The following is a 16,845-nucleotide window of genomic DNA, read 5'->3' on the forward strand; positions in this document are numbered from 1 at the left end:
GGCCAAAGTATTGGAGTTTCAGCTTCAGCATCAGTCCTTCCAATGAATATTTGGAACTGATTTCCTTTAGGATGGACTGGTTGGATCTCCCTGCTGTCCAAGGGACTCTCAAGAATCTTCTCCAATACCACAGTTCAAAAGCATCAATTCTTCAGTGCTTAGCTTTATAGTCCAACTCTCACATCTGTAAATGACTAATGGAAAAACCATAGCTTTGATTAGATGGATAGCTTGACTAGATAGCTTTGACTAGTTGGTAAAGTAGTATCTTTGCTTTTTAATATGTTGTCTAGGTTGGTCATAGCTTCTCTTCCAAGGAGTAAGTGTCTTAATTTCATGGCTGCAGTCACCATCTGCAGTGATTTTGGAGCCCAAAAAAATAAAGGCTGACACTGTTTCCACTGTTTCCCCATCTATTTCCCATAAAGTGATGGGACCGGATGCCATGATCTTCGTTTTCTGAATGTTGAGTTTTAAGCCAACTTTTTCACTCTCAACTTTCACTTTCATCAAGAGGCTTTTGAGTTCCTCTTCACTTTCTGCCATAAGGTGGTATCATCTGCATATCTGAGGTTATTGATATTTCTCCCGGCAATCTTGATTCCAGCTTGTGCTTCTTCCAGCCCAGTTTTCTCATGATGTACTCTACGTACAAGTTAAAGAAGCAGGGTGACAACATACAGCCTTGACGTACTCCTTTTCCTATTTGGAACCAGTCTGTTGTTCCATGTCCAGTCCTAACTGTTGCTGCCTGACTTGCATACAGATTTCTCAGGAGGCAGGTCAGGTGGTCTGGTATTCCCATCTCTTGAGGAACTTTCCACAGTTTATTGTGATCCACAAAGTAAAAGGCTTTGGCATAGTCAATAAAGCAGAAATAGATGTTTTTCTGGAACTCTCTTGCTTTTTCCATGATCCAGTGGATGTTGGCAATTTGATCTCTGGTTCTTCTGCCTTTTCTAAAACCAGCTTGAACATCAGGAAGTTCACGGTTCATGTATCGCTGAAGCCTGGCTTGGAGAATTTTGAGCATTACTTTACTAGCATGTGAGATGAGTGCAATTGTGCGGTAGTTTGAGCATTCTTTGGCATTGCCTTTCTTTGGGATTGGAATGAAAACTGAACTGAAAAAATAAAGAAAAATAAAGTCTCTCACTGTTTCCATTGTTTCCCCATCCTTTTGCCATGAACTGATGGGAATGGATGCCATGATCTTAGTTTTCTGAGGCTTTTTAATCCATGTATATAACACAGGCAAGATCATAAATATACCACCACCCCCAAAAGATATCTTTGCTTAAAATTTCTAATTGTAATAATGCCTCACTAGATGAAAGTCATATTTTTAAGTTAAAAATACCAATTTAATTGAAAATTGGGAGAAAATAGGACTGACTGTTGGGCTTCCCGGGTAGTGGTAAAGAATCTGTCTGCCAATGCAGAAAATGCAAGAGATGCAGGTTCGATCCCTAGGTCATGAAGATCCCCTGGAGTAGGAAAGGGCACCCCACTCCAGTATTCTCGCCTGGAGAATTCCATGAGCAGAGGAGCCTGGCAGGCTACAGTCCACGGGGCCACAAAGACACGGACACGACTGAGCATCTAAGCACAGCACTGTTGACAGAAGTTCAGCCATAAAGACAGCTCTGCAAGATTTATTCTAATTACATCACCCTGCCACTCTTTCTTAAGAGTCACTTTATAAAAAAGAAACACATCATTGCCAAGGCAATAAACTAGGAAGATATTTTTACCTATGCTTAAAGGTCTTCTCCCTTGGTGTTTATGTCGAATTTTAGCCAATCTGTGACTAAAATTTGAAGGGAATAGTTTTAAGGTAGATACTGAAAACTGCTCCATCCTGACCTTTCAAGATTAGCTCATGCCTATGAGTAATTGTGTAATACTGTATTCTGTATAAAGCACAATTCTTACATTTCACTGGAGTCAAGAAAAGGTATTCATTAAACCTCACCCCCTGCACTCACTAAACTGATACACATAATGATCCCACAAATCATGCAGATAAATTTCAGTCTCATAGTCTCACTGACTTCAAGAACATCCAGAGCGCAGCTAGATTAACAGACATATTACATATATGTGGACAGTTACAGAAAACATGTACCCTTAAACATAGAAGTTTTTGTAAGTTGAGACTTTTTACCTTTTTAAAATCACGTTATCTATCATAAACAATTGCTCTTAATAGTTACTAGAAAAGTTATACTAGATTTTCTCCTTAACATGACAACACTGTTGATATTCCAAGTGCCTTTTTGCCTGCATTTGCCTACATGCATACCTGATTATTTATTTTGTAAGAGCCCATCCTGAGAAAATGGTTGATTTGTATGGCAAGACAGAAGAGGTCTGGTACTTATGATTGCTGGCTGCATCCAAGCACGGAAGGCTCAGGGGAAACCATAAGTATTCAGGTTTTCTAGATAATATGTATTCAGCTACAAAGGTTAACTTAGGATTCCTGAGTGGTAAGAGGAAAGAAGATGGAATATGGAAATCATATGGAAATAAGCCACAAAATATAGGAAGCATCAATTACTTGGAAGGCATTTTCATAGACAGATGGGACTGCTTAGATAACTTACACTTTAAACTCACATCACACCTTTGACCGTAACCACAGCACCAAAAATTAGAAATGGGAAAAGCATCTAAATAGCACCTACAGCTGATGTCCCACCCACTTTAGAAGTAAATGTTGATTTTTCTTATATCAGAATTCCCCAAGAAATGTATTTGAAACTTTAAAACCCTTGCTATCTGAGGTAACAGCACAAGCTAGAACTTTCCAGGCAAGAGAGCCTACCTAACCACCCAAACATCCTCTCCATTCTTGCCTATCGTTCCTGCTCCATCCTTGAAACATCCTAGACCTAGAAACTGGAGCTCAGAACACTACCACCCCCCCCCAATAAAAATACCACCTTAGAGAGGCGCTGATCACGTGACTGAGAGGCGCTGATCACGTGGCTATCATGCACTGATCACGTGCCTCAGCAGGCAATAATCAAAGAGCTGAGCAGGCACTAATCACTTGACTAAGAGGGCACTAATGACGGAGAGGAGCAGGAAAAAAAAAAAAATACCACCTTAGATGTTCATTTCTCGGTATAACAATTGCTACCTTTGAAATTTAGGAGTAGGATATGTTATAGGTGTTTCTGTGGATTTGATGGCAGAATTCAGGCAGAGATGTTGAAAGTAAAGAAGTTCCTGCACTTGTTTGATTTCTGTTCCCATGGAGACTAAAATCATCTCCCACCCAAGCTGAATGAGGTGTTTGGAAATAATCAGTTTCAATTTTTCATGACAGCAAAGTACTGCTTCCTATTTTCAGCTTTCAGAGGCTTACTTTCACAAGGTAGGGGAAAATGGTTTGGATGTGGTTTGAAGTACAATGACCTACAAAAAAAAAAAAAGTGGCTCTATTCATAGACATGACACTGTCAGGACACGGAGAGGGAACGTTTGGCCTGGCCACCCGCTGACAGCTGACTAGCCTAGACCCGTTGAATTCCACAAGGGCCCAGACACTAGTAGGATAAGATATAATACTTTGAGAATTTATGTTTAGATAGCTATTTTTGAAAAAAAAACCTATCCCATTAAGTTTTCTCACTTGGCAAGTAAATGTTATCTTCTTTCACTTACATCAGAAATTCCTGAAGGCTACATGTTAATGTTTTAACACCATTTTAACACCATTCCTATCAATTAAACAGATCAACCAAGGGGATGTCACAAAAAGCCTCGGTGCTGATGCACAGGGAAGTTTAGAAGCAGAGCGTCCTCATCTTAACTCTTCCTGCAGTGAGATGCCTGCAGCACCAAATAGGAATACAATTCACTAAAAGGAGGTTGACTTGAAGCTGAAAAGGCCATTTGCATACAATTCCTTTCATTTCAGGGAAGGCAGTGGAGGCCGAGCAGCCCTCCACTCAGATGGAACCTGTTTCCATTTGTGAGATACTTCAGTTCAGTTCAGTTCAGTCGCTCAGTCGTGTCCAACTTTTTGCGACCTCTGCAGCACGCCAGGCCTCCCTGTCCATCACCAACTCCCGGAGTTTACTCAAACTCCTGTCCATTGAGTCGGTGATGCCATCCAACCATCTCATAGGGCCTCTGTTGTCCCCTTCTCCTGCCTTCAGTCTTTCCCAGCATCAGGGTCTTTTCCAATGAGTCAGCTCTTCACATCAGGTGGCCAAAGTATCGGAGTTTCAGCTTCAGCATCAGTCCTTCCAATGAATATTTGGAACCAGTTTCCTTTAGGATGGACTGGTTGGATCTCCCTGCTGTCCAAGGGACTCTCAAGAGCCTTCTCCAATACCACAGTTCAAAAGCATCAATTCTTCAGCAATCAGCTTTCTAGTCCAACTCTCACATCCATACATGATTATTGGAAAAACCACAGCCTTGATGAGACAGACCTTTGTTGGCAAAGTAATATCTCTGCTTTTGAATATGCTATCTAGGTTGGTCATAACTTTCCTTCCAAGGAATAAGTGTCCTTTAATTTCATGGCTGCAATTACCATCTGCAGTGATTTGGAGCCCAAAAAATAAAGTGTGTCACTGTTTCCACTGTTTTCCCATCATTTGCCATGAAGTGATGGGACCAGATGCCATGATCTTAGTTTTCTAAATGTTGAGCTTTAGGCCAACTTTTTAACTCCCCTCTTTCACTTTCACCAAGAAGCTCTTTAGTTCTTCTTCACTTTCTGCCGTAAGTGTGGCGTCATCTGCATATCTGAGGTTATTGATATTTCTCCCAGAAATCTTGATTCCAGCTTGTGCTTTAACCAGTAGAGCATTTCTCATGATGTACTCTGCATATAAGTTAAATAAGCAAGGTGACAATATATAGCCTTGACGTACTCCTTTCCCGATTTGGAACCAGTCTGTTTTTCCATGTCCAGTTCTAACTGTTGCTTCTTGACCTGCATACAGATTTCTCAGGAGGGAGGTCAGGTGGTCTGGTATTCCCATCTCTTGAAGAATTTTCCACAGTTTGTTGTGACCCACACAGTCAAAGGCTTTGGCATAGTCAATAAAGCAGAAGTAGATGTTTTTCTGGAACCCTCTTGCTTTTTGGATGATCCAATGGATGTTGGCAATTTGATCTCTGGTTCTTCTGCCTTTTCTAAATCTGGCTTGAACATCTGAAAGTTCGCAGTTCACATACTGTTGAAGCCTGGCTTGGAGAATTTTGAGCATTACTTTACTAGCATGTGAGATGAGTGCAATTGTGCGGTAGTTTGAGCTTTCTTTGGCATTGCCTTTCTTTGGGATTGGAATGAAATAGAAGCCCCTTATCTCCCAGCTTCTGTTCCTTGAGGTGTCCAGACAGAACGCCAGATAGTGTAGGCCCCCCACTTATGCCCCCAGCAGGCTGTATCTGTGTGGAGAAGTGGCTTTTCCTACTACAGTATGGGGCTTTGTTCCTTCCATGGCAAAAAAAGAAGTCAAGACCCGCTTCCCTTCTGGTTCTCAACATTTTATAATTATTGTTTTAATACTGTAGTTGATGTGAGCGTGCTCAGTCGTGTCTGACTCTTTGTGACCGCGTGGACTCTACCTGTCAGGTTCCTTTGTCCTTGGAATTCTCCAAGAATACCGGAGTGGGTTGCCATTTCCTCCTCCAGGGGATCTTCCCTACCCAGGGATTGAACCCTCATCTCTTCCGTCTCCTGCACTGGCAGGCAGATTCTTTGCCACTGAGCCACCTGGGAAGCCCTTATTTTAATGTATCAGTCCTGAATATTCATTGGAAGGACTGATGCTGAAACTGAAACTCCAGTATTTTGGCCACCCCTTGCGAAGAACTGACTCCTTGAAAAAGACCCTGATGCTGGGAAAGATTAAAGGCAGGAGGACATGGGGAAGACCGAGGATGAGATGGTTGGATGGCATCACCAACTCAATGGGCATGAGCTGGAGCAAGCTCCAGGAGTTGGTGATGGACAGGGAGACCTGGCATGCTGCAGTCCATGGGGTCACAAAGAGTCAGACATGACTGAGCGATTGAGCTGACCAACCAAAAAGTTCATTTAGGTTTTTCCGTAACCTCTTAAGGAATGAATAAACACATTTCACTGATTTAATAAATCCATTTCACTGAAGTAGATTTAGGGGTCTGGTCAGAAGCAACAGCCTTCTTCATCTTTCTCTGTGTGTTTTATGGCATGTGAACAAGTAACAGAAACAAGCTCTCCATTGACCTTATCATTCATAAGAGAAGTTGTAAGTGACCTCTCATTCTCTAAAAGGGACAAAACTATGTCAGTGGGCATAGTTGCACTTCAAACCTCCTATTTCTGGTGATAGCTTCTAGGCGGCAGATTCTTTAAAATGCCATTGTGTTCTGTGTGTGTAGATCATGCATCACAAACTCAAATGACCCCAGGGGTTGGGCAAATAACATAAATGTGTAATTCAGGACAGGTGTGAGGTAATAGGGAGTGCTGAGACCTGTGATAAATAGAAGAGTACCCAGGGCTTCCCTGGTGGCTCAGGGGTAAAGAATCTGCCTGCCAATGTAGGAGATATGGGTTCAATTCTTGGGCCGGGAAGATCTTACATGCCACAGAGTAACTAAGCCCGTGCACCATAAACATTGAGCCTGTGCTCTAGAGCCTGGGAACCACAATGACTGAGCCCACGAATCACAACTACTGGAGCCCACATGCCCTAGAGCCCGTGATCCACAAGAGAAATCACCACAATGAGAAGCCCGTGTATCACAGCTAGAGAGTAGGCACTGACTTGACACAACTAGAGAAAAAGCTGTGCAGAAACAAAGATCCAGCACAGCCAAAAATAGATAAATAAAGAATTTTTAAAGAGAGAGAGACAGAGCATACAAGGCCCACTAAGGAGATTCTATATTGTAAGCCTTGTGCCAGTCAAAAAGATTCTCATAGGAGCTTGGTCACAGGCTGCCAGTCTGTCATCCAAGGTGCAGAGAGTATGTAGACAGTTTATTTTCACAGTGATGAATTAGTGTGAAAGTGATTTCTGGTTAAACACAGCAGACTGAACAAATGTGTGGGGTTTTTTTCTTAGCTGTCTTCTGATTCCCATCTAAAATTTAGGTAAGGGAAATTTTTAAAGGGACGAACCTCTAGGGACACAGTTTCCCAGCCCCCAAACCTGGGAAACTGTCTAAGCCAGTGGATATGGGGCCAATAACAGCAGAACTGAGGAAGCTAAAATTTGAGTCTGTAGGAAAGGAGGGAGAGCCAAGAAGCAAGCTTTGCATGTTGGAAAAAACTATAGAAGGGATTGGAGGCACCATCCATCTCCGAAAGAAGGGGCATAAAGCGTAACTAGAAACAGGTGGATTGGCTTAGTGTCTTTGAAAGAAGGAGGTAGGCTTCCAAGATACCCTTTCTGCCCTTGGAGAAATAAAGGAGGCTTAGTCTTTAAAGATGTTGAACCTTAGAGAGGCTGGACCCAAGCATAGTGAGAACAAAGACACCAAACTGAAACCCAGAAGAATAAACGTCTCTACTTAAACAGTCTTTTACTTAAGGTATCCATGCCTCCTTCCCACAGTCAGATCCCAAAATGCTCACAGACAAGCTTAAACCATCATGACAAGAGATTGAAAAATTCTACATAACAGAAACAGACCAACCCAAAGGAATAACACAGATATTGAAAGCTGGAGGTATGCCAATGAAATATAGCAAAATCAACCACTAGAGTGAAACTTCATTAGCTTAATGAGCTCTGCCAATGCACACAGAGTTCCCTAAGCTAAACAGAGTTTAGTTGCTTCACTCTAAACTCTAACCAAACATACACCTTAAATTTATACAATGATACATGTCAAATATATTGCAATTTTTAAAAAGTCTAACCAGACAGCCAAGGAGAACCTCTAACACGGAAACAGAGATCATGAAGGCAGAAAGAAATGAGGGAAAAAAAGAAACAAACATAGTTCAGGAAAAGAAAGTTTAAAATAATAGATTAATCCTTGGAGAGAGAAGGGAAGATATCACATACATAAAACAAGAACAGGATGCTATAAAAAGGAACAGTCATAGAATATGAAAGAGTTCTTAAAAATTAAAACTGCAATGGCTTGAAAAAAATCAATAGATGGAAAATAAATTCTGAAGCTTGTTGATTTTTTTAAGTTGAGAAAAATGGCAAAAAAAAAAATCCATAAAGATATAGGAGGTCCTATACCCAAATACTTGGAGCTTCAGACGAAAGGTAGAGAAATGGAGAGAAGAACATTACCTAAGAAATATTTTTTTCCAGAACTGAAAAATAAACGTCTTCAGAATAAAACAGCCCAGTAAGTACCCAGTCCAATAAATAAAAAGACCTGCACCAAAGCACGTAACTGAAACTTTTCAGAACACCTAGAACAAAGAAAAGAGTTTAAAAGCTTCCAGAGACAGAAAAAGGATTATTTACAGAGGCCCAGGAAACAGAATGCCATCAGACTTCCCAACCATTCTAGACGGGAAGGACAGTTGAGCAACGCTCTCAGGATTCTGAGAGAAGCTATGACTAAGCTAGAATTTTATATCTAGTCCTGCTTATAATCAATTTTGAGTAAAGAAAAAAAAAGACATTTTCAGACATGCAGAGTCTCAAGAAATGACAGTGCCTCCCGTGAAACTTTTCCCAGGCAGCTGCTAGAGGTGAGCTCCACAAAACCAGCAAAGGTATGACCATGAAAGAGGGAGATGCAGAACCTAATAGGGAATCCACCCACTGGAGAAGCAAAAGAACTTCCCAAAATGATGGGGAAGAAAAATACCAGGAGAATTCAAAAAACTAGATCCAAAAACCAACTAACCAGCCTGATGACTGAGGCAGATGACTGAAGGGCTTGAGGAAAAGACGAACTTGAGATTTATTTATTATTGTCACTGTGTACCTGTCCTGGAGAAGGCAATGGCACCCCACTCTTGCCTGGAAAATCCCATGGATGGAGGAGCCTGGTGGGCTGCAGTCCATGGGGTCACTACGAGTTGGACACGACTGAGCGACTTCACTTTGACTTTTCACTTTCGTGCATTGGAGAAGGAAATGGCAACCTGCTCCAGTGTTCTCTCCTGGAGAATCCCAGGGACGGAGGAGCCTGGTGGGCTGCCATCTATGGGGTCGAACAGAGTCAGACACTACTGAATCGACTTAGCAGCAGCAACCCGTCCTGGTAGTTTGCAGATGGCTTGGAAATAGCTACACAGATGACAAAACTAATCAAATGAAAACTTAGAAAACTAAGAACAAAATTTTTTTAAAAACATAGGCAATTACTAAAATAGGGAGGAGGAAAACAATATTATACAAGAAAGAAAAAGTGACTATCCTATATGGCTCAGCTAAAATAATACTTCCAGAGTAAAAATAAGGTGCAGATAGAACACTGATTTGGAAAAAAAAAAATTATTATAAAACTAGAATGTAAAGAAAGAAGGAGAAAGGTGTGTGTGTGAATATGGCCTGATTTGGTGGGGGGAGGGGGGAGGCAGGGGTTGGTAAGAGATCTAAATAATCATCTTCCATCATCATTACAGGTAAAATTAATAAATAATATCTAAATTGAAAAGTAAAAGAAGATATTTAAGATGTCACCAATTAGAAGGATCTCCATTATGTTATATGTCTTAGAATTTTTAAAATGCCAATTAAACTATGACATGTCATCACTTGTAAGGCTCAAAGATCTCAGAGGTATTAAAATAGAGTGAAGAGAACACGTGGTTTAGAAACATAGCCATGTATTTGATGAGAAATAGCTAATAGCTCAAATCAGATCTGTAGAGCAGGAATCCAGATGGGAACGGCTGGGGCAAGTGGTTGCTATTTTTGTCATAATTTTTGTTAGATTGGTTGATTTTTTAGAAGAGTATATGTGCAACTTTGTTATTAAGGATTTATTAAGTTTTAAATCAGTCAATAAGAAAACAGTATATATCAAAACTCCAATTAAAAAAAGAAAGCTTTCACTGCTCCTGGGTTCATGATGCTGGCTTAAATGTCATTTAAATAAACTATTTACCATAAAAAAAAATCTTGGAATTCTCATTTTATTACTGGTTTTAGTGGTTTTAGTTGCTAAGTTATGTCTGACTCTTGCAACCCCATGGACTGTAGCCTGCCAAGCTCCTCTGTCCATGGGATTCTCTAGGCACAAAAACTGGAGTGGGCTGCCATTTTCTTACTCAAAATCTGCTACAAATGGATGGAAAATGCTATAACACAATCCAAGACCACTCTGAAGTTACTATCTACGTTTTCTGCTCTCTTTTCTCAAAAGGCACAAAACCCAAAATATAATTGCTTCTCGTCCTATTTTATAGGTATTTATTTGCCTGTGTCTTTTGAGATGGTGGCTTCTCCTGCCTGATTGTTACCTACTAGAGACAGTGTACTTATCTATAATGGAACAGTCTCATTTCTTGCCTCCTTAGCTTGGAAAAGCATCCGTTTATAAATGGAGCATACTGACACATGCATCATCAGTGCTAGGGCACACAATCACAGGTACTGGTTAATCAGGCACTTCCTTCACTGCTTATGGGAAACCAGGCTGATCTGCAATGTGCATGCAAAAAATTATTTTTTAAAAGAATATTTTATTCTTATGAGACCTAAACTCCTCCTTGAGAAAAGAAGCTGGTTTTGGCCTCCCCAAATCCATGAAAGAATGTGATATTCCTCAGTTTCCCACCGGTTTGGCAGTATTAGATGCAGGATTGTTAACTTGTCTCTAAAAAAAATTAGGCATCTAGACCTTGGGACAGAGCTCAAACATGGATTTAGCTGAAATTAGTACACAATGCCCCATTACACACACTTAAACACACAAACACAAAGCCAGATGGGATGCAGAGGCTGTGAGAGATCTAAAATTTTACCATACTTAACAAGCTGACACATTAGCCTGCCATCTTTCCATGGATGCTGGCAGAAGACAAGAGACGACTGGCTCAGAGACAAAGGACTTTACTGCTCACAGCAACGGAAGTAGCCAGAGGACTGGCATTTGTACCTAATGCCCAAGGCTCCGTTCCCACAGAGCATTGTGAAGGGGGCGAGACACATGGTGGCTTGCATTACAGCAGAGGAACCCCAAGCTTAGGGAATCCAAATCATTTTTTCCAAATATTTTTATTTTCATGAAACAAACATAAAAATTTACCATTTTAACTAGTCTTCAGCATACACTTCAATGGTTCCTGCTGCTGCCAAGTCGCTTCAGTCATGTCTGACTCTCTGCGACCCCATAGACGGCAGCCCACTAGGCTCCTCTGTCCCTGGGATTCTCCAGGCAAGAACACTGGAGTGGGTTGCCATTTCCTTCTCCAATGCAGGGAAGCGAAAAGTGAAAGTGAAGTTGCTCAGTTGTGTCCAACTCTCAGCGACCACATGGACTGCAGCCTACCAGGCTCCTCCATCCATGGGATTTTCCAGGCAAGAGTACTGGAGTGGGGTGCCATTGCCTTCTCCCAATTCAATGGCACCACATCTTTTATAATAGATAGTAAACCTGCCTGACCTTTGCACTATAGGGAGGTATTATCTTTATTAAACTGAACCATAAACAAACCTAGCCTTTGCTCCAAACCAGAATTTTTTAATCTCAGCACTGTTGACATTTTGGACTGGATACTTCTTTGTTGTGAGGACAGTCAAGTTGTGAGGAATTACAAGATACTGAGCAGATTCCTTGCACACTACCCACTAGAGGTCAGTAGCACTTGATCATTTATAATGAGCCAAAGTGTGCCCAGAAATCACCAAATGTCCCCTTGGAAGCAAATCACCTTCAGTTGAGAATGACTGTTCCAGAGGAAGTCACTATCTGTGTTTGGAGGCTGTTCACCAGGCAAATATCCTTGATAAAGCAGTCCCAAACAAAGGCAATCTGTGTCTCAACTCACAAAATATGCAAAAACACCAGAGATCGATGGTGAACTGCCTCTCAACAGAGGCCTTAATCCTCACTTCCGAAACTAGATCTGCTTTTCAGACATGTATAAAGTACTTGGTCAATTTGCACTTGATATTTACATACACACACACATACACACACACACACACACACACACCCTTCTTCATGGTCCTTTGACTAAAGTTACAACACGAACCATTGAGATGATGAGAAACAAGTCCAAAGAAATTAAGCAGGTATGGCCCCCCAAAAAAATATGCTGCTGTGCTGTGCTTGCTGCTGCTGCTAAGTCGCTTCAGTCATGTCCGACTCTGTGCGACCCCATAGAAACGGCAGCCCACGAGGCTCCCCTGTCCCTGAGATTCTCCAGGCTGTGCTTAGTCATGTCCAAATCTTTAAGACCTCATAGACTGTAGCCCACCAGGCTCCTCTGTCCATGGGGATTCTCCAGGGAAGAATATTGAAGTGGGTTGCCATGCCCTCCTCCAAGGGAACTTCGCAACCCAGGGATCAAACCCAGGTCTCCCTCACTGCAGGGAGATTGTTTACCGTCTGAGCCACCAGGGAAGCCCAAGAATACTGGAGTGGGTAGAAGATTCCCTTCTCCAGGGAATCTTCCCGACCCAGGAATTGAACCAGGGTCTCCTGCACTGCAGGTGGATTTTTTACCAGCTGAGTTACCAGGGAGGCCCCAAAAGGAAATAGCTGAGCCCAGGAGTATATGATGGACATTTCCTTTCTCATGCAAGAATTGTTTCCGTTCCTTGGGTTAATAACTAACTTTTTGCAGGGAGGAGGGCATTTAATACTCTTTCCCCAGATCACTTCTGTGCTTTGAAGTTAGACCTGGATACAAATCCCAATTCTTCTACTTAACAGTACAACTGAAGAGCAAGTAATTCTACCTGTAGGAGCTTACTTTTCATAGACAAGGTGGGAGTGATAAGACCTACCTTACAGGGTTGTCATCACAATTCTATGAGCTAAAGTGCCCAGTACAGTGCCTGGCACTCAGTAAGTACTGAATAAATTGTAGTTATTGCTTCACGAACATCACCCTTAGGGCAGGTCCTCAGCATCCCTGGTGGCTCAGATGGTAAAGAATCTGCCTGCAATGCAGGAGACCGGAGTTTGATCCCTATGTAGGGAAGATCCCCTGGAGAAGAAAATAGCAACCCACTCCAGTATTCTTGCCTGAAAAATGCCATGGACAGAAGAGCCTGGCAGGCTACAGTACATGGGGTTGCAAAGAGTCAGACACGATGGAATGACTAATACTTCCACTTTTTTCTTTTCTGTTCTTACTATGATCAGCTGTACACTAATGTCTCCACACTCTCACTTGGTTTTCCACAGTATTTATGACATAGCTGCTTAGAGCAAAGATCTATGGAGCAAAGATTACCAGGCCACAGAGAGAAAGATTCTAAGACCTGACTTCATAAGCATCTCGTGCCAACCCCCTGAGCTAGACAACCCCAGCTCCATTACCAATAGGTTCAAAGAAATACCTAAATAGGTCAAAACCTACTCTGACCTTTTGTTACCTGGTTTTCTTTTCTTCAAACTGACATCAATGTGTTGAAATTGCCCAGCCTTCAGCAATCTGTTTAATCAGTCTCTCTCGCATACTTGTATTTTTAATAGGCTAGCATTCTGGTGTCAAATCAAGCTCTGCGGACTCTTTCCAAGGCTGTTCAAGTATTATCGAGATCAATTTCCCCTACAGCCCCTCCTCTTCCCAGTGATCATCCAACAAGCAAAGAAGTACCTATCACAGATTACAAAACTTAAGTGATTAACAGAGAGATCTCCCTTCCATAATAATGCTATGACCTTCCCTTGATATTTGGCATTTTTGACTCTGGAATATAAATTAGTCTTGGTTCCCACTGCTATTAGGTGTTGTACATACGTGATCTTCTTTGTCTTAAAATATAATATTTAATTATAGCTTCACCGAAGACTTAAAATCCCAGTTTCCCTCAGGGAAAAAATACCTACAACTGGAGTTTATGAAAAATTGTTAGTTGTAGCTAATCCTGGGTAATAAGTTGGATTTTGGAAATCTGTGTGATTTTTAACACACTAAGCTTTTCCCCAGGAAGGCGACGCTTACAGAAAATGCCTGTGGAATAATCAGGCAGCAACTTCACTGCTACACTGGTAAGACGAATACAACTGAGAACATCATCTATGGAATTTGTTGGATTGTGAAATTTGCTCTTTGAAAAGGAAACATCACATAATAGCCAGAGAACAAGTGGCAATTTCTGGTGATTTTGTATTCCCTTGAGCCTGGGATTATGAATTCCCCCTCCTCGCTTAAATTCCAATCCTCCACTTAGAATTGTAAGGAACCTGACTGAATTGTATTAAAAAGCCTAAATGACTTTTATTTCTTGTGTCATTTAGCCAGAATGAATACTAGTCTCTTCTCTAAGAACATGCGTGTACACACACACACACACACACACACACTTCTACAGCACAGTGTTCCACTGGCCAAAAAAGAAAATCAATACACACTTAGCAAATATTTGAGCTGCATTTATGTAAGCAATTCCTTCACGAAAAACAAATTCCAACCATAGCCATTTCAAGGACCCTAAAGGACAGAAGACAACAGCACTTTCAAACTGCTGTTCTAAATGGAGGACTTTTTTTTCTAGATAAAACCCCCAAGCCAATGCTCTTTTGTATCAAACCTTCTCCCTCTGTTTCCCATACCTGACTCCAACCCACCTCATTCTTCAGTGCTGTTTATTAAAGATATACAACTTTCTGTAATAAAGACTGCCCTAATGGCTCCTCTTTGTAGGAATACTAGGAAAAACTGAAGGTGTTTTATTTTTAAGGTCATTCGGTCACAAAGCTAGCACCTGAGAAGGTTTAACTTATATCTGCATGAGAACAGCAACCCACAAAACTTGAAAGAAAATGGGAGTCATTGGTTCACACGTCTTTTTAAAGGCACGGTGGCTACCTGGTCCACTGGAATCTCAACTTGCGTGTCTTCATCTTCTTGGACTTCAGCTGCCCCCCGCGTTTCTGATCTCTCCTCTCCAGCTTTGAAAACGCCTTCATCTATAATTTGAGACAAATACACAGTGAAAATCAAAATCCAATTGTGACATCATGTGGCTGAATGTTGAAATTACAATCAAATTCCTATTGATTCTTTTTTATAGGTATTCTGGTTCCCCTTGTATTGGCAAGATTTCTGTAGCCCCCAATTCTTCTAGATTTTCACTGGAAAAAGGTTCAGTGACCAACACAAGGCTGACTCAGAGGAGCAGGGCTGTGTCCCAGCCTCCCCCTCACCTTCTGGTACTGATTAAAACAACACAATCCTGCACAGATATTTAGAAGGGCAAGATTTCCCACCTATTATCTCTTTTCTCTCCTCCTAGCCATGAAGCAATGATGATGCTTGGTGCTTGCAAATACTACTTTTAGCATTTTGCCTTTCCCAAAAGAATGCTATTCATTGAAAATTATATATTAGAACAATTCTCTCCATTCTGAGTAACATCAAAAATATTTTTACTGCAACAGAATCAGAGCTAACTCCGTATCTCACACAAATCAATCTTTTATTTTGCAGGTTTCCACAGGATTTTCACAATATATGTCTTAAAATTCTTAACTGTAAAACATAACCCAGATCTTTAAGATGTTAGGTTAAGCTCCTTCAATTTGTTCTCCTATAGAAAGCAATAAGGACTGTTCTCCATATTTGCAGTCATTTCAACGTCTTCCCTCTGTCTTCTCTTCACAGGCCAAGTAATCAAAGAATCACAGGACCATTTGTCATTCTGTCTATCTGTTTGCCTCAGGACAGGTCTAATGCTTCAGTCATTCCCACGGATGTTTTCTCTGCCCAGTCATTTACAGTCTCCAGGGATGGAGATCCCACCTCCTTCTCTGATAATCTATCGCAGCATATGATTACCCTTACAGTCTAGAAAATGTTTCATCTTTTGTCTTAAAAACCCCTTCTACTTCTCAAATGGAAACATCTCTCTCAGAGCACAAATATTTAAAACATTCCACGTGAAAATATTTCATATTGTCCAAGTTGTGAACTCACTCTTCATAAAGCATAAAATACAACTTTACATTCGCTGAGGCTCAATTGTATGTGAAACACAATAGGAGCCAATGTGGCCATATAAGATATAACTGAGATTTAGATTTCTTTCAAGTTGCTTACAGACTAATGAGCAGATAGACATATATACACATCATCAATAAAGTGCTCTGATGTAAAAGGAATAAAGTCTATAATAGAGCCCTGTGGAAGCTTAGGAGGTACGGCCAAGTGAAAAAGGAAGAAAGGAAGGGAGAGAGGAAATATAACCAAACTCAAGTGCTTTTCATTTCTCCTAGAGAAACCATTTTCCTTTTTAATTACTTCTCTGCTATCCTTTTTAAAAACCAGGAATAACAGAGCTGCCCTCAAAGCTGATTAGACATGTTAGATTAATTCATTTTTTACTGAAGGATAGTTAATTTACAATGGTGTGTTAGTTTCAAGTATACAACAAAGTGATCCAGTTACACACACACACACACACACACTTTCTTTTCCATATTTTTCCATTGAAGGTTATTATAACATATTGAATATAGTTCCCTGTGCTATACATTAGGTCCCTGCTGTTTATCTATTTTATATATCCGTTCATTTCAGTCACTCAGTCGTGTCTGACTCTTTACGACCCCATGGACTGCAGCACGCCAGGTTTCCCAGTCCATCACCAACTCCCAGAGCTTGCTCAAACTCATGTCCATCAAATCAGTGATGCCATCCAACCATCTCATCCTCTGTCGTCCCCTTCTCCTCCTGCCTTCAATCTTTCCCAGCATTAGGGTCTTTTCTAAAGAATCAGTTCT

The 16,845-nt window shown here is 41.1% G+C and overlaps 1 protein-coding gene across 1 annotated transcript in view; it reads right to left on the bottom strand.

The window, feature by feature from the left end:
• DCDC2 (doublecortin domain containing 2) overlaps positions 1-16,845 on the bottom strand; it is a 145,872-nt gene that overhangs the window by 12,623 nt on the left and 116,404 nt on the right. Inside the window, exon 8 of the mRNA XM_070360667.1 lies at positions 14,933-15,033. Coding sequence (XP_070216768.1) covers positions 14,933-15,033 — 101 coding nt within the window. The remainder of the gene's footprint in view (positions 1-14,932; positions 15,034-16,845) is intronic.

This window comes from Bos mutus, chromosome 23 (genome assembly GCF_027580195.1).
Source record: "Bos mutus isolate GX-2022 chromosome 23, NWIPB_WYAK_1.1, whole genome shotgun sequence".
In the NCBI taxonomy this organism is placed as follows: Eukaryota; Metazoa; Chordata; class Mammalia; order Artiodactyla; family Bovidae; genus Bos; species Bos mutus.